This window comes from Balaenoptera acutorostrata, chromosome 21, assembly GCF_949987535.1.
Source record: "Balaenoptera acutorostrata chromosome 21, mBalAcu1.1, whole genome shotgun sequence".
NCBI classification, from domain to species: Eukaryota; Metazoa; Chordata; class Mammalia; order Artiodactyla; family Balaenopteridae; genus Balaenoptera; species Balaenoptera acutorostrata.
The window spans coordinates 39,656,617-39,677,276 of NC_080084.1; the positions used below are offsets into that span (position 1 = coordinate 39,656,617).

At 38.2% G+C, this 20,660-nt stretch overlaps 1 protein-coding gene across 8 annotated transcripts in view; it reads left to right on the forward strand.

Moving 5' to 3' along the window:
- TENM3 (teneurin transmembrane protein 3) overlaps window positions 1–20,660 on the forward strand; it is a 608,889-nt gene that overhangs the window by 451,637 nt on the left and 136,592 nt on the right. For all 8 annotated transcript variants that reach the window (XM_057537184.1, XM_057537189.1, XM_057537185.1 and 5 more), the window contains one exon: window positions 2,788–3,026. In XM_057537184.1, the coding sequence (XP_057393167.1) occupies window positions 2,788–3,026 (239 nt within the window). The remainder of the gene's footprint in view (window positions 1–2,787; window positions 3,027–20,660) is intronic.

Here is a 20,660-nt window from a genome sequence, read left to right on the forward strand (position 1 = left end):
TTGTAGTGATCATGACCTAAGAATGATTTTTCCATCTTTAAGTGACTGGAAAAAAAATCAAAAGCAGAAGAAATGGGAAAATGACATGAAATGAAAATTCCGATGTCCATAAATAAATGTTATTCGAATACAGCCATAATCAAGTACGTATCGTCTGTGGCTGCAGTCACTGTAGAAGCAGAGTTGCGACGGTGTGGCCAGAAAAGCTTAAAATGGTGACTGTTAGGTCCTTTACAGAGAAAGCTTGCCTGCCCCCGACCTGGATGATCGGGGTCCTCCCCGGCACTGCCCGGTCCGTCTTCTTCCCCAGCGCACGTGCCCTCCCACGTGTGGGATCGCCAATGCCAAATTTGTAAACCAGGGAATTCATCTTGTAGACATTGGTTGTGAGGGTGTTACATTCTGCTTTGGGATTTAAAGTCTTCAAATGATACTTTTGGGTCTTTTGGAATATAGATTCCAGTGAGTGGATTTGGGAAGAAAAATAGCTAATGCTTATTCCGCACTTACCTGGTGCTAGATGTAAACACGTCACATAGGTTACTTCATTGAATCCTCATAAAATGCCTATGTAGTAGGTGCTATTATTATTCCCATTTAATGGATGATAAAACCAGGACACAGAAAATTTGAGCCACTTAGAAACTTCATGCAGATAATTATAGGTGAAGTCTGGATTTGAACCCAGGCAGTCCGGATCCAGAGCCCACATTCTTAATAATTATGCTGAATATAAATATGGTCGTAGGTGCTAAAAATACTGCTTCCAACATACCATTTAATTCAGGTTATAAACTTTAAAATTTGCTTTATAAAGTAGTTACATGGGGGAAAATGGATTCACAATACAGTCGCTAGTATAATTTACAGAAGTAGTTACTTATCATTTGCATCTGTTCTAATTTTGTGGTTGACAAAGCATGTTTAGATGCATTAACTGGTTTACAACCCTGTGAGATAAGTAAATCATTTTACAGATGAAAATAGGATCATAAAAGTAGGAAATGTTAGACCAGGAACTTAAACCTCAATCTTCTGATTTCTAACCTAGAATTTTTTCCACTATACCTGTCAGTCAAATTTTCATGACTTTTACCATATCTGTGCACCAGCTACACTATTATTAATAATTTTCTGGAAATGGACTCTTTGTAACTTAAATACCTGGTTAGCCTTTCATAAACAATAATATATGTAAAATTATGACTTTGATTTTTTTCATTTCTGAAACACATTGTGCTTCCTGTATTCCAAGTACACTACAGTAAATATTAACTCATATAAGCCTCATAACAACCCCGACAGGAAGATACTATTACTATCCGTATTTTCCAGATTAAGAAACCAAAACACAGAGAGGGGTTAGCTGTCTTGCCCAAAGACACATACATAGTAGTAAAGCAGGATTTGAACCTCAGCAATCTAGCTTCCAAGTTCTGTCCTTTTAACCCCTTAACTTGTTTGATATACTCAATGTATTTTCTAATACCCATTAAAATAGGTACATTGTATTACAATTTAAAATAGTCAGCTGTGTCCCATCTAAAACCATCTTGCACAAAGACTGTATTGTACCATGGTGGAATATTCCAGATTATTTCCTATAGCCTCCTGCATAGAAAAGAGAGAGCAGAGTCTGTTGACTTAATTGGGTGTGTTATTAGGGAAAATGATAGTAAATATTGGGACACAAACTAAATACACAATCAGATACTAGCATAATATGAAATGTAATCCATGAAAAACATGGTGCTTTTTTCTAAATTTGGGGACTTTTATTGTTAATAGGAATCTTAAAACGAGTCATCTTTCCTAAAGAATTCCCTATACAGCACTCCTGTCGTGTGATCGTTCAAATTTCTGCTTAAACATTTTCAAGGTAAGAGAGCAGACCACTCTTAGAGGCAGTTTACCCCACTGTCGTTTGGCTCAAGTCGTTAGGGAATCTTTCTGTAGTTGATCTGAAAACCTGCTTCACTAACCTCTTCATTTATTTAGGCTGGTTTTAGAAAGTGTTCTGTGAGTCCTTTCTTTCTCTATGCCTCCCTCCAACAGATTTACTCTCCTGGTTATGTTTGACATAAGCGGAAGATAAGATTAGTTTGCCCCCCTTGAGAACTGACCCACTGCCTGTGGCCAGGCTTGACAGTAACCGTTACTGGGGAGGGGAAGCGGGGAAGGATAAGAATGTTCGCCCATATGTCCGGAAAAGAAATCAGTCTTACCACGTGATCAGGTGTGCTTGTGTTTGTAGGAGTACATGTTCTCATATAGAGCAAATCCACACGTAGCTATAGAGTAATGTAATTACTTTTCTTAAGTGAAATGTGAAGATGTTCTGAAGGCAGTTCATAAAGGGAACTTCCAAAATGGTTTTGTGCAGGAAATGGTACGATTAGAACAACTCTGCGGTCTCTCAAGACACCTACTTGAAAGGACAGTAATCATTTGTGTGTGTAAATCCTCCTGTATTCATTACAAACCAGTCTTTTTCATCCCGGAGTCATTTTTCTGAGTTGGGTTTTCTGGTTAAAATATTTTCTTAATTTCTCATGTTTTGAATTATATGCAGTAAATGATTTTAAAGCCAGAGAGAGAGCGAAAGAGAGGAGAGCTCATGCCTCACCGTCTCTGTCTCTCACGTTTTAATCTATGTGTATCTTATAATGATATTTTTTTCCTGTCCCTCACGTTTTAATCTATGTGTATCTTATACTGGTTTTTTTCCTGTCTCTCACGTTTTAATCTGTGTGTATCTTATAATGATATTTTTTTCCTGTCCCGCAGGCATTTCCTATTCAAGACAGGAACAGGGACAACCCCTCTCTTCAGTGCTACAACCCCAGGGTACACGATGGCCTCTGGCTCTGTGTACTCGCCACCTACTCGGCCACTACCTAGAAACACCCTGTCAAGAAGTGCTTTTAAATTCAAGAAGTCTTCAAAGTACTGTAGCTGGAAATGCACCGCCCTGTGTGCTGTAGGGGTCTCCGTGCTCCTGGCGATACTTCTGTCGTATTTTATAGGTAAGAACACGTTTCTAGAACTCTCTCGTCTGTAAATCGGGATGTTATATGATTGTTTAGTTGATTTTATGTATTTGGTCAAGGTGTGTATTCGGAGGTTATATGTCATGGGGGAGGGGCTGGTACTGATATATGATACATCGCAGAGTATTTTAAGTAATTTCCGTCATACGTAGATAAATGGAAAAGCTGCCTTTGCGTGAGGCACGAGGTCTGTCTTGGACACACACAGTAGAGTGTGTGTTTGTGTTGGATTTGTCCCTCGCGAGATATGGGCAGTTCTGTGGCATTTCCTGTCCAGGAGATAATTGATGCGCTCGTAGGAGGAATGAACTCTGTGCAGGAATCTCCTTCAGGGCAGAGTCGATAGGAAGCTCTCTGCCCCTTGCGATGTTACTGTCTTTCACACAACTCAGCTGTCTAAATGTAAAACCCAGCGCTCTGGGCCGTCCTCTTGCGCTCAGGAAACGCTCTCCAGAGAACCGAGTGTCCGTAGAGCAGCGGCTGAGCACGTGCGCGCTCCTCTGTGTGGATTTGCCAGCTTTTCCGACGTGGTACCGATCATGCTTTTTGTCACCCAGATGATGGGAGCTGCTCATAGAAGTTGTAAATATGCCTTTTCTCTAACTGTTTCAGAGCGTAGGTGAACGCTCACACTATTGGAAAGTTGCTTATTCAAGTGTCAGAAATGACCACATCCGACCTTGATCTGCTTCTAAGTGTAGGGAAAGGCCCACCGCGTCGAAACGCAAATGGTGTCCACTGAGATAAATCACAGGCTGTGTGTTTTGCCGACAAGAACAACAGCCAGTGGTGGATCCTCAAGTTTGCAAAGCGATTTGTGATGCCCCGTGAAATTCTGTAGCTGAATAAGAGAATCACAGGGCTGTCTGCAGAATAGTAGGACGCTTTTGTGGTGAACCAGTTTCTATCATTAGCTACAGTACTCCTTAGTTATAAATGATGTCCTTTGGAAAGTGAAATAACCATTTTGAGTCACGTCATTTAAGAGGAAAATAGAATTTTAGAGCATGAAGGAAGGAACTTTAGAGATAATTGAGTCAGGGCTGGCAACTCGGTGGCATGGGGAGTCCTGTGACTTCCAATTCTTTGACCGGGGCCGGCATCGCTAATGAATCCAGGCGCCCTTTCCCACTGAACCTGCCCACAGCCTCGTTACCATCGTCACGGGGCTTTGTACGGCCGCTGTCCGTCGGAGATGAAAGCGACATGAAACCTTTCTGTCTGTTTTCAGTCTAAGTTAACTCCCTCCTTGTAAAGGTGGTCAAAGCAGGTACCAAAGGGGTTGTCGCTTGGCCGAGGTCACACACTAATGATGTATTGCTGTGCCCTTCCACAACACCCGAGGTACACGAGGAACGTCACAACACAAATCTATTCACAGACAGATTTCTAGGATTCAGCTGGAAAATATCCAGCCATGAAGAGCATCTCTTCTGGGTAACTGTATACCTCACTTGTACTTGTCAGCAGCGTGCTGCTGAAGAATTTTAAAGGGTTTCTGAAATGCACTGGTCACAGGTGGGATGTAATAAATTAAGCGTATGTTTGTATGGGATTTTTTTTTTTTTTTACTATAGTACATGCTAAACGGATAGATAAGTACTGTGCAGGGTCGGAATTCAGTGTCTGTGCTGTGGATGTGTGGTCAGACATCCTTTCTGATCTGAAGTACCTGCGTCCTACCAGTTGTTAAATATTTTGAATATCAACTCTGATACCATTTAATTTTATTTACATTGCGTGACTAGGAAGAAAAGTAGCATTTTAACGTGAGATCAGATCCCTGTTATTTGTGAGCCTTGTACTCTTTTCAAGGATCCATCAGTGAATATAATTGAATATCAGACTCCTAAATAAAGACTCAAATGTTCCTTTTTTTTCAAATTTCCTGTTTTTACTGTTTAGTGGTTAACATCCTACGTTATGCCTACCAGTACCACGATCATGAATGTCTCCCTTTGATTTTATCTTTCCCCACATGGAAACATACAAATTATATAATTAATATACTCACGTATTCTTGTCAGTTTAACAGATATTTGTTGAACATCTGTTAAGATTTAGTTACTGTCCTAGAAATTAAGGTGATACAATCCAAGTGTTACCTGCCAAAAAATTACTTTTATCATCAGAGAATTATCTCATCGTTTTATTGCTTTAATTAAACACAAGTATACTTAGAATCTTCACTGGTCTTCCTGTACTTCAATAACTAACACTCTAACGTAATGGTTTTTTGTTGTTGTTTAGATCAGGTAAAGCATTTCATTTCTTCATCAGTTAGCATGATAAATCTTTCTGAGAGTGAAGATACTGCCTTTACCCTTGAAAAAAAAAAAAAATAGGACACTTCTGTCCCCGGGAAGGCTGTCCTTTTCTATTGAGTGTGTGTGCAAAGCAGAGAGGGAGATCTGTCCAGGCAGATCAGCCTGATAAACCCCACAATCAATGGGGAGACCAGTGTCATCATCACATTGACCTCACAACCTTCAGCAAAAGGGCAGCCATCCTTAAATTTTCTTGTTTCCATTCCCTTAGAGGTCCCCTTCCCTCATATTGACTGTCAATATTAAGTCAAAGCCTTAAGAAATAAGTAAAATAAAAGGCCTGAGAAATTATTTCTCGCCTAGAATTTTCTTTCTCACCTTCCAGTAAGGTCATGAGAAGTTATGAGTTACTGTAGCGTTAACAAGTCTCTTCTCTAAGATAAAATTATCTCAGGATAGTCAGAAAGGGAGGAAGGGAGGGAGACAGACTTTGCTGTTTGGTTGTTTTTCCTATGCCTATAAAAAATTTCAGAGACTAAAGAAAGGCCAAAAAAGAAAGTTAAAATTAATTCCCATAGGTAAATGTTATATCTTTGCATAGGTAACCACTAACTTTTTGGTGTCTGCCCTTTCAGATATTTCTCGATGCACATATACATCTAGAGTCCCATATTTTTAATTCATTTTGTACCAGACTTTCTCATTTATCATTCATTAAACATCATTTAGCAGCTATTTTTAATTAACCAGTTTCCAAAAATTGCAGTGACTATTTTCTTATGCGCGTGTGTGTGTTTGTATGTGCAGCTGGGTTCCGTCGATCAAATTTTTATCGGAATAAATTCTTTGAAAGAAATTTTCTGTGCCAAAGGGTAGGCAAACCATGGCCAAGTTACCCTCAGTTTACACAACTACCAGTGCCACTTAATATCAATATTTGTAATCCTTGGCAATCTCTTAAATTAAAACATTTTATTGTTGTTTTCATTTATTACTAGTAGTGCTGAATATCTTTTCAAATACTTATTGACCATTTGTATTTTTTTATGTATGTGTAGGAATTGCGTAGTTTCCCCCATTTTTCTATTGGGGCTTTTGTTCTTTTTGGGGGGCAGTTGCACGTGTTTATTAAGGATATGAATCATTTGTCATATGTTATATATTCTTCCGATTTATTATGAACTTTGTTTTTGGTTGTCTTGCCATATACCATATAGAATTTTTTAAGTAATCAAAGTTATCGATTTTTTTCTTTGTAATTTCTTTTTTAAAATATTTATTTATCTATTTATTTGGTTGCGCTGGGTCTTAGGTTGCGGCCTGCGAACTCTTAGCTGCGGCATGTGGGATCTAGTTCCCTGACCAGGGGTCGAACCCAGACCCCCTGCATTGGGAGCACGGCATCTTAACCACTGCGCCACCAGGGAAGTCCCTTTCCATTGTAATTTCTAATGTTCGTGTTATACCTATAAAATTCTTATTTACTCCAAGTATTATTTTTTAAGTCACTTAAATTTTCTTCTGGTACTTTTATGGTCTTTCAGTAACCATTTTTAGGTCAACATTTTTCCAGGCACTCCACTAGGTGTTAGAGGTTCAAATTAGCCCTTCATTCTAGAAGCTCTCAGTCAAATGATAAAGACATGTATGCAAACACACTTTTAACAGGACATGCTTTCATAGCAACTTGATCCGAATGAGCAAATGAAGAAAAGGAAAGGAAAGAAGGACACACCTAATCCTGGCTGAAGATGTTGGAGAAAGACTTGATCTAGCAGGTGATATTTGAAAGATGCAGAGGAGTTCAGTTCACTAGGTTTGACATCAGAATGATTGGTGGGAGATGACCTTGAGAAGAGGTCATCCAAGGCATGGAAAGGAAGAAGCGTGGAATATCCACAGTGGTGCGCGTGGAGGCTCACGGAGTGCCCGCACTGTGTGTGGATCACCTCCTGTCATTTCCCCGGCAACCCCATGAGTTATCAGCTCTGTTTAACAGATAGGAATCTACCGCCTGGAGAGGCATTTCACCTGAAGTCACACAGCCAGTAAGCAATGGGAGCTGGGCTGGAGACTACCAACCACCCCAGGACACTGTACTGCCTCCCATGGGGTTTGTGAAGAACTGAAAACAGGGAAGAAATGAAAGCATAGCAATGAAAAAGGATCACATTTATGCTTTTCAAAGATTGCTCTAGTGGCATTCCTGAATATGTAATTTGAAGACAGAAAGTCCAGACTCGTGCTTTTCAGACTTGAATGTGCCTCGGAATCATCTGGGGATCTTGTAAACACGCGTGTTCTGATTCGGCAGATCCAGCGTGAGAACCGAGAGTCTGTATCTCAAACAGGCTCCCAGGTGATGCTGCCGTGGTCCGTGACCAGCGCTGTCAGATGTGATGCTTGACGACGGAAACGCTTCTACACGGTCCAGTTCAGTAGCCACTAGAAACATGTAGCTGTGCAGCCCTTGAAATGTGGCCGATGCAGCTAAGGAACTGGAGTTTAAATTTTATTATTATTAATTAATTTGAACTCACAGCTACATGTGACTGATGGCTGCCGTTTGGACGGTACAAGTATGGACAACCTCTTACGAAACTAGTCTCAATGGGAGATCGTGAAGCCATGTTGGCATAGGGAAGTGAGCGGAACTGAGAAACTGTAACTGACTCATAATAGAATAGATGTACCATGACTTCTCATGCACCAGTTCTTAGAGATCAAATGTTCGGGCCCGTACTTACGGCAGACCTCTTTTCAGCAGAGTCGCGTGTGATTTTCTTCAGATCACTGAGCTGCCAGTTAAAATCATTCTCTGCTGCATTAATGTTTAAGTTGATGTGCCTATGGACGATGAAAATTCTCCTGATTCCCAAACACAAAGGTTGAGTTCAGTGATACGGACCTATCCAAAAAATACCTGTCCCACTTTCTCTGGGCCCTAATTGACTCATTCTTCTTTTTTGCTAAAATCAGAAAAGTATAAAGATGGGCAGGAGCCAACAGTTGTTCACCGAAGAATGAGTAGAAAAGAAATAGTCTTCTGGTTACCTCTGCTTCTGCGTACAGTTACAGAATGAGCAGGTGTCTTGATGATTGTTCTTTACTCACAGAATGCTCTTCTTCCTGTGTGGGAGAGTCCCTGAAATTTTGATGTTCTACCCATTGAAATATGCCCAGAAATCTTATCATGAAGTGTAAACATTATTGAAACGTTATTAAATACGGGTCAAAATATGTTGGAATTACTATGTTAACACCAGTTAAAACTGCAACAAAGTCAAGTCAAACTTCACATAACACCGTTATGGACATTTAACCTCATTAACATGACCATATACTGCTAGCAGAGTCTGAAAAGTCACACCATTTCCCCTTAGAGTAGTACCAAAAGTATTTGCACATGTAATTTAAATCTAAGGAAAACTAGAGAAGACAAAAATCGTACCAAAATACATTATGCTATGCTAGCATATTTTCTCAATTTGGGACCCTTTTGGCCAGGTTTATTCCAACCAATAATCCCTATGGCAAGTTTTTTTTTTATAACAGCTTATTGAGATATAATTCACATACCATATAGTTCATCCATTTAAAGTATACACTTCAATGGTGTTTCATATATTCCTACAGCTTTGCAACTATCACCACAGTCAATTTTAGAGCCCTTCCATCACCCACAAAAAACCCTGTATCCCTAAACACACACTTCATATTGCCCTCCAAAACTCCAATAGTTTTTTTTTTTCCCACCAAAATCTGAACTTGTAAGGGAGTGGTTTGTGGATTCATTTCCCAATGACAAGAAATAACAGCATTGTTTTTCTTATGAACTTCTGACGTAGGCTGCTAACCAAAGAACTACTCACATTTTCAATATTCTTTTTCAAAAATACATATGTAGTTATTTATTTACTTTGAACATCTGCTATCAACTGATTCCTAAAATAGATGTTGTCATATGTCTGCTAAAAAGGCTATTTAACAACATAAGCATTCCCTAGATCAAGCAAAACATAACCTGTCGAATCCAGGTTCATGGCAGTGATGATTCCTTAGCAGTTTTCTGTCCTACTTCTGTGTCTATTTGGATTTTATGAACATTTTTTGCCTCTCCATGTACCTTGAAGTTGATGATGGTACTAGCTGTATATATGCAACTCAGGGTCAGGAGGAAAAATAAGCCAGCCCTTTATGCTTCGTGAAAAATCAACCATTTAAATGTAGATGGCAAAATAAAATGTGTCGTGACATTCTTTTTTCTTTTTGGACATGTCTTTATAATAAAAGTGCTGCTTTATTAGGTTTTAGAACACAGCCGAACAGTGAATTACATACCATTTTTCACTACAGCTTCTTCCCTTAACTCCTAGTTGCATTACTTTTAGAAAATGCATTTTGTCTGAGATGGAATGGTAGCATTTTAATACTAATGTGGTGTCATCCCAATGTAGAAAAAATACATATCATCTGTATTTTAGAGAATTGAAGATTGTAAACTAAAAATTTTTAATCAATATATCAATATTTTATTTTATCCTTGGATACATGAAATTAAGAACATTTTAAAACCCGATTCAATGGTGAATGATGGCTCAGAGTAAAACAGTTTACCTCTAGGAGAGGAGGAATATAATAAAAACATATTCCTGCAGTCTTCTGAGTCTGTAAATTCAAAAAGGAAAAAATGTACTACAAAACCAGTCTAGGCAGTTGTGGTTTTTTTCTTTATTAAGGACAGCACTTTGTATAGATGAAATTGTGCTTTCATATACGTACACTGTTCTAACACCCACAGAAATCTTGACCATCTTGTCATGTTTGCACTCTATCCTGACTTTCAATATGAACTCTATTAATTTGTAAAAAATATTAGTTTTCTATGTCTAGCATATCATATAGAAAGCTAGAAAAAATTGAGAGATCACTTAAAATTCAGTTCACTCTCCAGCCAGCTCTGTATAATCATATAATCGACTTCTGAATTGAACCTAAAGTGGGAAAAATCAATATATTGTACACCCAGGGTTTTTCGACGTTATAAATTTTTTCTTGCTATTTATTAGCACAACTTAAAAATGTTTAGTTTTGTTGATCTTAATATTTATTTATTACTATAGAGAAAAAGATCACTACCAAAACCAGGAAATTGTATAAATGTAGACCGTACGCTCTTCCTCTCCTCCCTAAAAATAATTTATTTACTCTTAGCTTGATATGAGTTCAGCTAAAGTAAATAATATATGGGAAATACTATAAACAGACTGTATTTTCCATTCAAATATAAGAATCTCCCTGACTTGAAAAACGTCCAAGGGCGGCAACAACAAGCAGTACCTTTAAAGCCAGCTGAACTCCAGTTTGTGCCGTTCATAAATATCTTGTCTGTGGAATATGGGGCTGCTTTCTCTGTTGTAGGATACCGTTTTTGCAGAATGTAGCAACATCGCCGGACTCATGACAAATGGGAAGCATAACGCAGTATTCACCATTTCAGGGCTACGTTGCGTGAATATTTAATTGGTGTTGCGTATGTCACTTGCTTTTACATTAGCGGTACCGAGAGCAATGAGCTCCGAGAGAAATATCTACACACAGAGGAGTGAAAGGAGAAGCAACTGGCATATATGAGGTTAAGAAAAGAGCTTGATAGATTGCTAGGAATCTTAGGAATGAATTCACCATAAAAACTCTACGTTCCATTGAATCTATATTCCAACAAAGGTCTCATCCTCAAATAAAACAGATCAAAGAAAATGCAAATGTGTATAGACCCTTTTTAGTTTATTGTTCCGACTTCATTTTAGAACGTCTACAGACTACTCACACCTTGTCCTTCTTCCTTAAAAATAAGATTCCACAGTTTCTTTAGTGGCCTAATAATATAACACCAGAAAAGGAAGTGGCCATTCATCCATCCATCCGTCCGTCATTCATTCATTCAACATTTATTTACTGAGACACAGTGACGGATACTGCGGTGAACAGCACAGTCCTCGCCGTCTTAGATTATATCTTAGCAAATGCAAACACTGAGCGCCTAATTATAACCATGATGACTAGTTAAAAAAAAGAAATAAATGTAGAAGACTAGGGCAGTGCGTAAAACGCAGTACTTACTGAGTTTGAGCATTAGAGAAAGGTTTTCCTGCTAAAACCAGAATAATAAGTAGGATTATGCGTTTTGAAAAATGCTGACATAAGGACAAATTTTAAGTGTTACCACATAAACTTAAATGTGGCCTGAAAAATCAATTCTCAGGAATATTAAAACCAATACATTGTGATATAATAAAAATATCTAGATGTGTCTGAGGGAAAAAAAGTTACGATATTCATTGATTTTCTTTGTGAGTTAGTCTGGCTAGAACCCTTTTGGTAGTTAACATCTAGAAGTGGAAAGAAATGTTACTTTGGATATTTGGGGTAACTAGATTTAAAATTTCCACACGAATTTATAGTCTGTTTTTGTTTGTTTCTCTCCCTTAAGTTTAGATAACATGCTTTCATGCTTTAAGATTTTATTTACAAAGTGTACCCAGAAAATAGTTTTAAAACTGTTGAAAGAAATGATATCTCTGGGTTCTTTTCCAAACATTCATGAGTACTCTATTAACCTATTTTGAAGATATTCTTAAACCATGTGTTTCCCATATTTCAAAAGTTGTTTGGAGATGGAGATCATGTCTCTCTGCATTTGATAACCAAAGAGGTTGGCCCATCCAATTTCCATTATTGAGTTGGGCCTAGAAATGGAAAGAACATTACTTTGAGATCCTTCCATTGGACATTTTAAGCACACATCATACCGCAGGGGTCCCCAAGCCCTGGGCGTGGGCTTGTACCAGTCTGCGGCCTGTTAGGAGCTGGGCCCCCCAGCAGGAGGTGAGCAGTGGGCAAGCGAGCAAAGCTTCACCTGCCGCTGCCCATCCCTCCCCATCGCTCGCGTTACCTCCTGGACCATCCCCCCCCCCCCCCCGCCCCATCCATGGAAAAACTGTCTTCCACGAAACCCAGCCCTGGTGCCAAAAAGGTTGGGGACCGCTGTCACACAGTGAATCAAAGAACAATTATATTTTTTAGCTAGAGCCACTTCTGTATAGTACTAATTTGTTTTGGGAGAAAATATTCAGTGTTTTTAAAGATAAGAACTTCCAGTCTTCCTGAGCTGTTGGATTTCATCACTGGTGACTTATCCAAGTTTCCGAAGAAGCTCGTCCTAATGCTCCTCTCCTGGTGGCTTTCTCCATCCGCGAGGCTGGCATGGCATTGGCCGGCTCTCTCCTGGGCTTGTCTTTTCTCCCTAAAGCTTTAGCCACAGGCTGATCCTTTCGGTCTCCTCCTCTGCTAGTGAGCTCTCTCTCCCCTTTATTGCTTTCATTTCCCAGGGCTGTAGAAGGGTACCCAAGGCTCCCTGGAATATTACTGTATGCAAAGCTGGGACATGAGGCCCTTCGCTCTGAGAAAAAAAAATGTTACAAGTGCTTTTGCATCTTGCAGATTTTTGTTTGTTTTTCCCAGGCATTGCCTTTCAATTATTTCCAGTATCACAGTCAATTTAATTCCATTAAACTTAGCAAGAATCGAATATCCCTCCTAAACACTGAATTCACACAGAAGAGTAAGACATGATCTTTACCACAGTGATCTTATGTGGGAAAAAATGATGTCAAATTTGAATATCACATTACAATATATTTTTAGCGTGCTGTTTATAAGTACAGAGCCTCAAAGCAGGAAGATCTGAGTTTGTAATCCCACCTCTGTCACTTACTAGCTATGTGATCTTGAGCAGGGCTTAACCTCCATTAAACTGGGTTTCCTCATCAGTGTAAACAAGATTAGTAAAAGTAGAGCTCTCTGGAATATTTAATAAAATAATTATTAAAGGACCTACTGTATAGTACAGGGAACTGTTTTCAATATCTTGTAATAACCTATAATGGAAAAGAATCTGAAAAAGAATAGATATATATGTATAACTGAATCACTTTGCTGTATACCTGAAACTAACACAACATTGTAAATTAACTATACTTCAATTTTTTAATGGTTAAAAAAGAAGAAAAAATAATAATTACTGTGCCTATAAAATGTAAGTGCTCAGTTGATTTTAGTGATATTATTATTCCTTGACAACCTAGTAAACCAAATATTATTATCCACAATTTTTAGAAAGAAAAACCTTAGGCCCAGAGATCAGTGACGTGTCTAGCGTTAAAGCCAATCAGTGTTTAAACAGGGACCACGATCCAGGTCTTTTTATTTTGCGTCCAGAACTTTGTTCCACTATATCATAGGGCATTGTTTCTCATAAGATTTAAGAATTTACAGGTGATGCATGGACAGGAGAATAAATAAGATGGAATGACAAACTGGGAAATATATTCCCTTTTGAATTCTTATTCTGTTACATCAGATCATGTCACATGAGGAAGATCTCAGTAGATGTTCCCATGTCATGACACCTGTCAACACTTCTTTCACAAATAAAGAATGGTTTTGCTGGCAATAATTTCTATGTAATTTTAATAACATAGTTTACAGTTTACTCTGTTTATTCTTAGTGTTACCTTCTATTTGTATAAGAGATACTGATTTTTTCCTTTAAGGTAATACTGTAAAAATTTCCTTTTAAAATAAAAGTATTTAAAATTTTAAGTCAGTAATCTCAAGGAAAACTAAATTAAATATCTAAATATAAAAATATTTATTTATAAAGTAACAATACCATAGATGGTTCACAATTACATGATAAAGGTGATAAGAACATTAAAAAAAATGTATAGGGGCCACTGCTGAGTGGACCGAAAATGCTGTAGGTCTTTACCATTGGGCCTTTTAATTTCATTCTGGATCCTTAATCTTTTCATTACCTACATTTGTAGTTTTAACAAGCTAGCTTCATGATGTAGTTTGTGAGCCTATGTGAGTTACGTAGAATTTGTACATAAAACCTAACCATATTATTTCAGTCATTTCAAATCACAAATTTTACCAGTATTTTCTATTTTCAGCATAAAGCTATTGTTAGATGCGTTTTACTTCTTTCAAGAAATTCCTTATGATCTCAGAAAAGAATCACATATAGAGAAGCAATGCATGTTGAAAGTGGGAAAGTGGGTCATTTATTTTTTAGGAAAGGAGCCTGAGACCACTACAAACAGAAGCCAGTGGACAGCGGGAGCAGTCTCCAGGAGATCAGGGGTGACTTCCTCTGTATGTTGCTTTGAAATAAATGTCCACAAATGCTTCACAAATATCCATTAATTATAGTTAAGTTCATAACTGAGGAAAACTGTTCTCCAAGTGAGCCCAGCTGAATGGGGAGCACCTGGGACGCTGGCTTCCTAAGATCTTTTCCAGCCCTGCCTGATGAGATGAGATGGTCCAGGCAGACTGATGAGATGTGTTGAGTTTACCGCTACCCGTGCGGTACCAGAAGTGGTGACATGGACTCCGCGTCACTCTGCTTTCACAGGCAACAGAACTTGATGGGGCAGACACTGGCTAAATCTTTGTTGATGAATGAATGCTGAACAACAAACTACTTGAGCTGCTTGTGCCTGGATTCCTGAAGGGTCATTGATTTTGTTAAAGGTTGTCACCTGACAACCATACGCATGCGCGCTCACGCCTGCGCGCACACACACACACTCACAATTCACATTCTCTCTTTCAAATGTGACTTCTCAGGGGAGAGTGGGCTATTATGAAAGGGATGTTTTGAAGGGAATGTTTTTCTGGATTTTGCCATAGTTTAATATACCAACCTTCCTCTAAGAGTCTCCATATACCTAATAGTTGGATCTTTTAATAATGATGATGATTAAAGTGTCTTAAAATTTCAAAGAATTGTAATTTTCAGGTCTATTCCACTTTCTCCAAAAAGTCAAAACAAGTCAAGGAAAAATTGTATGCTTAAGTAGGTCATTAACATCCATACACATTTGTTGCATAAAAGTAGGATATAGCTCTTAAATAACCTTTTTGGAAGAAAGGAATCCAGATGAAAACTGAGTCAGTACAACAAGCCTTTGAATAATGAGCAGATCCATGGGGTCTCAATGGTGAAGCTGCGAATAACTGTCACGAATGAATCCTCTGTTAACAAACATTTCATGATAACAACAAACTCAGTATTTTGGCAAGCAGGGAATAGTCTATAAATCATGTAAATGATTGCGTTCCGTATTTTGAATGTTCTTGGAATAGGTCCTCTTACCATATTCTTTCACGTTGACAGCTGTTACCTCAAAGATTCTCTAGCTTATTGATAATGACAGGCCCCTTTGGGCAGTTAATCTTGATGGTGAACACTTTATTCTTTCCATTCGTTTGGAGAAGGAATGCTTCTTTCATTCAGAGAACAGAACCTGAAAGCAAGAGGAAACTAAAGAAACACTAGGAAAACAATCTGTTTTATAAATCCCGACTTAATTCCCTTGGTGACAGAAACAACAGCTTGATTTTCATAAGCCTCTGTCAGCTTCAGCACTGGCTGTCAGGGCAGCTGGAATTGCTATTTACTAAGCAGTATCTTTAAACGTATTACATTGAATCTACATAGTAAAGAAAGAAAAAAGGCAATGAAATTTAAAAGTAGAATTTTTTAATATTATCATTTTTAAAAGAACAGGAGTCTAATATTCTGGCAGAAACACACCTACAGAGCTGAATCACTGTCTAGGCTCATCAAGACATTTTGATAGCCGTGATTCTACTTTCCCATTAATGACACATGCCAAAAAAGGATAGACAGGAAAAGTACACAGTATAGAGATATAAAACATCAGCAGTCATCCCTTACTTCCCTTTCCCCTTTCCCCCAAAAAACTGTTATTTCATAAAGCCTATGATTTCCAGTATGTTATCTTATAATGCTCAGAGAACCTTGCTACGTCAAGTGTTAGTTCCTTTGAATATCAAAATATCCTATAGGTGGAATAATTCATTTTTTTAATGATAATTTGAGCACATATTAATATGAAAGCGTTCAAAAGAAGTATTGACTTTAAAATAACCATATTTGGGTCAACAAGGTATAGACAGTTGAAATAATATTAGCCTTAAAAGTTAATAACAAATAATAATGCCAAAATATTGCCTAACACATTCCGTCAACATGTATATGAACACAGCAGGAAATCCAAAACAAAAGCTAATTTATGGAAAACTATGTATTCCTAATGACAATTTAGACCAGTAGGGGTCCAACTTACAAACTGCAATCTTTACATGAGATGCTTTCATTTTACATTGAAAACTTGGCTGCATTGTGGAAGCATGTATCAAACCAAATCATTGCCCTATATTTAAGAGTATCCTTCTTATTTTTTCTGTAAAATCTAATCATTGCACATGTGCATCATGTATATTTATGTATTCATGAAACTGAAACATAAAGTGAAGAAATTTTGCTTTCAAAACCCAAGATACCCAAGGAATTGTATGCATAAAATGATAGTTTGAGCCCATGCAATTTTACTTTATTTTAAAGTGAAAACAAAGGAGCAACGACATTGGTATTCTAATATATTGATATCTTATTGATGCCAGATGTTTTTTTTTCCTATGCTCAATGATTTAGCCTAAATATTTATATTTTAAAATATTATATTGACATATCATACAATATAAATCTGGAAGAAACCTTTAAGATCGAGTGCAAGCTCTTCAGATTTTTATATAAATAAGATATCTAAGCCTCAGAGAGGCCCAGGGACTTGCCAAGTTTCCACAACTAGTTAGAGCCAGAATTGAGACTTGGACCCAGGTCTCTTTTAATATAAGCTAAAGGCTCCACAAGATGCCACAGACAATCTATGTTGAAAACTGTGTTCTTAAATAAAAAAGATCAGATTCTGATTTTCTTTTCCTGCAACTTCTGATAACATGTTCTTAATGATTCTTTCTCAGAAAGATGACTTTGGGGGGGAAAACGTACCATGGTGGATGTGAGGTGAATTATAAGACAGGAAAGCTCTAGACCTTAGCTTGCTGAGATGAACTCTAAAGGTTTTGGAGGCTCACCCCAAGTGAGCTGCAAACACTTAAGGACATTTTTTAGCTTAGTTTTTCTTACCAGAATCTGGTTGTCATGTTAGCTCATATTTTTTGCCTTTGTGAGAATGTTTGCTTGATCTTGTAATAGTAAATAGCATTTAGCCAATAATGGCAGGCATGCTAAGAAGGAGATTTTAAGTTGCCAAAACCTCAGAGTGTACCCTTCAGGGTTCTGGTGGCATAAGCTGGGTCCAGGTTTCTGATGGCAAGGGTGCTTGCTTCTGTGTTCGCTTCACAACATCCCCTGTAATTTGCTCCAAGGTTCTGGCAGATTGCTGGACCATGTCACCAGCTGTCACCACCCCTTCTTGCCATTCGTATTTGGCAGTATCTGGGAACACAGGCATGCCAGTAGGAATAATAGTAGCCGTGATAACAGCTTCAGTGGCCTGGTCCCCAGAGACAAGATCAAACTCTGGCACCTTTTCTCTCAACAAGGAGCTAAAAAGGGCACTGAATTTGCTCCTTGGTGGCATATAATTTTCTTTAATTATACATTTTGGTTTCAAGTCTTCCACATGCTGGCTTTTAAGTATCAAACCAACATATATCAGTTAAAAACAATGGCATGCCCTTTTTTCTATGGCGAGGAGGTGAAATAGCTAGAATACCATGGAGTCCTCTCACCTCCATCAGCCTTGAAAAATAAAAGGAATGGAAATTTCTCTCACTTGAATGGTCTTTGAGCCTGAAAGAAAATTTCTTCATAAAATTTCACTGGTAGATCTTCACCATCATATTGTCTCAAAATTATTTCAGGTAGTGAGGTTTTTTTCTTAACATTTATAGAAAGAAAAAAAAAAACTAAGGTTACAGAACAAATGTTTTTGAATGACATAAGAAATATTTTAAACATCTTGAAATTGGTTACAATCTAAGAATACCAGGGGAAAAAAAACTAAGAAGATGGGTGATAGTATAAAAGTATGCTCACGAATTTTGTAGATGACAAATGTCAGATTTAAAAGGGTTCTGACTGGGAATCGTCATGGAAATCCATGTTCTCCTGCCCTGAGAAAAGGGAGGAATTGCACTAGGTGCCTTCTAAGACTGCTTCTGACTGTCACCAATCTCAGATTCTCTGTTGTCACCCCTATTTCTCAGGAACCAAGCTACAGAGATACAGCCCTCTAAGAGCAACTCTAAGCAAAATATTGAAAAAGCTGAGTTACATATTAAATTTTCCCCACACCTGTCTTCTCCCATTTTTCCACAGCTAACAGCCTGTACTTTTATTCCCTTCCCCCCCCAAACTCATCTTTTTCCCATCAAAGTACCTATGTTAACCCCCTAGCTGCAACCATCCGTTTCTGCTTCTCCTACAACCCCCCATTCCTCGCACAGCAGAAAGTAAAAAATTTATTCACATACAAGGTGGCATGTTTAAGGTACAATAATATGAAGTGTTATGGCAGTATAGAATAGATATTAATCCCAGGAAGACTTCATAAAGAAGTGTCATTTGAACTAGACATTAAGGTGTTGGTGAGATTTCATCGGGCAGAGTTTGAGGGGGGCACCCCATAAACCAGGAATTATGAGGAACAAAGGCATGGAAGCAAGAAAATTAAGGGCATGATCTGAATGGTAGGCCAGCAAATCTGGCGAGCTCATGGGGTCTGTGATATATTCACACTGTTGTGCAACAGATCTCCAGAACATTTTTCATCTTGCAAAACTGAAACTCATTAAACAATAACTCCCCATTTCCCCCCATCTGCAGCCCCTAGTAACCTGCCATTCTACTGTCTGCCCCTTTGAGTCTGACTATTTTAGATGCCCCATGTAAATGGAATCAAACAGTATTTGTCTTTTTGTGACTGGCTTATTTCATTTAACATAATGTCCTCAAGGATCATCCATGTTATGGCATGTGGCAAGATTTCCTTCCTTTTTAAGACTGAATACTATTTCACTGTATATTTATGTATATGCACGACATTTTCTTTATCCATCTTTCCATCACTGGACATGTGGGTCTCTTCTACCTCTTGACTGTTGTGAATAGTGCTGCTGTGAACAGGGATGTACAAATACCCCTTTGACACGCCTACTTTCAGCTCTTTTGAGTATACACCCAGAAATGGGATTCTGGATCATATGGTACTTCTAGTTTTAATTTTTTGAGGAACTACTAAACTGTTTTCCATAGTAGTTGCACCATTTTACAGTCTCACCAGCAGTGCACAGGGGTTCTAATTTCTTCGCATCCTCACCCAGCCAAGTTATAATGTTTTTAAACTACCGATCATCAATCTGGGAGGGCCATGGGCTGATAATCATTAACCCAATATGTGAATTTGTTTAATCATATTGCTTTCCTTCTGACACCTGAGATGTGCACTGACGGAAGCCTTTCCTCACTCTTGCTTTTCTCTTACCTGATAGAGTCACTACCGTCTTTCTGTAGCGGGCCTCTGCTCTGCGTGTGCGTTTATTCTCGTTATCAGGGGTGAAGGAGGGGCTGTAACAGGCTGTCATACCTGCCTCACCTGCAGCCTCATAGGAAGGAATGCCTAGGCACCTTGTAGAGAAAAGCACCTACAGGGAGGGTTTACGGAAGGTAAAAACATACATTCTTCAGCTAAGCTATGTATCAGATGGCCTACTTTAAAGAAAATATTTAATTTGAGTATAATATGTAGTTAGGAAGGTATACAGAACATAAGTGAACACACCAGTGGAACTACCTCCCAGACAGAGAACTAGAATGTTACCAGCTCTCCAGAAGCCGCCATCACCTCCCCCTTCTCCCTAGAGAGAGTCGCTCCAGGGGCTTTTACCTGCTTTTGGAGTTTATACACATGGACTTAGTCAGTATTCATGGTTTTTGTGAATGTGTTCTCTTGCTCGATATTGTATTTGTGAGATTTTTCCATATCATTGCATCTGGGATCGGTTCATTCATTTACATTGCTGTGTGGAATTCCATTGTATGATTATTACTATAATTTGTTTATCCATCTTACTGCCAGAAGACATCTGAGTTGCTTCCAGTTTGGGGCTATTACAAATATTTCTGTGAACATTCTTGTTCATGCTTTTGGTGCCATGTGTATACATATTTCTTTTTTTTTTAACTTGGAATGTGAATTACAATTTATTAAAATTATTGATATTGTTGGATTCAAATTTCTCATCATACTCTTTGATTTCCATTTGTCCTATTTGTTCTTTTTTTTTAATTTTTATTTTATTGGAGTATAGTTGCTCTACACTGTTGTGTTAGTTTCTGCTGTACAGCAAAGTGAATCAGCCATATGTATACATATAT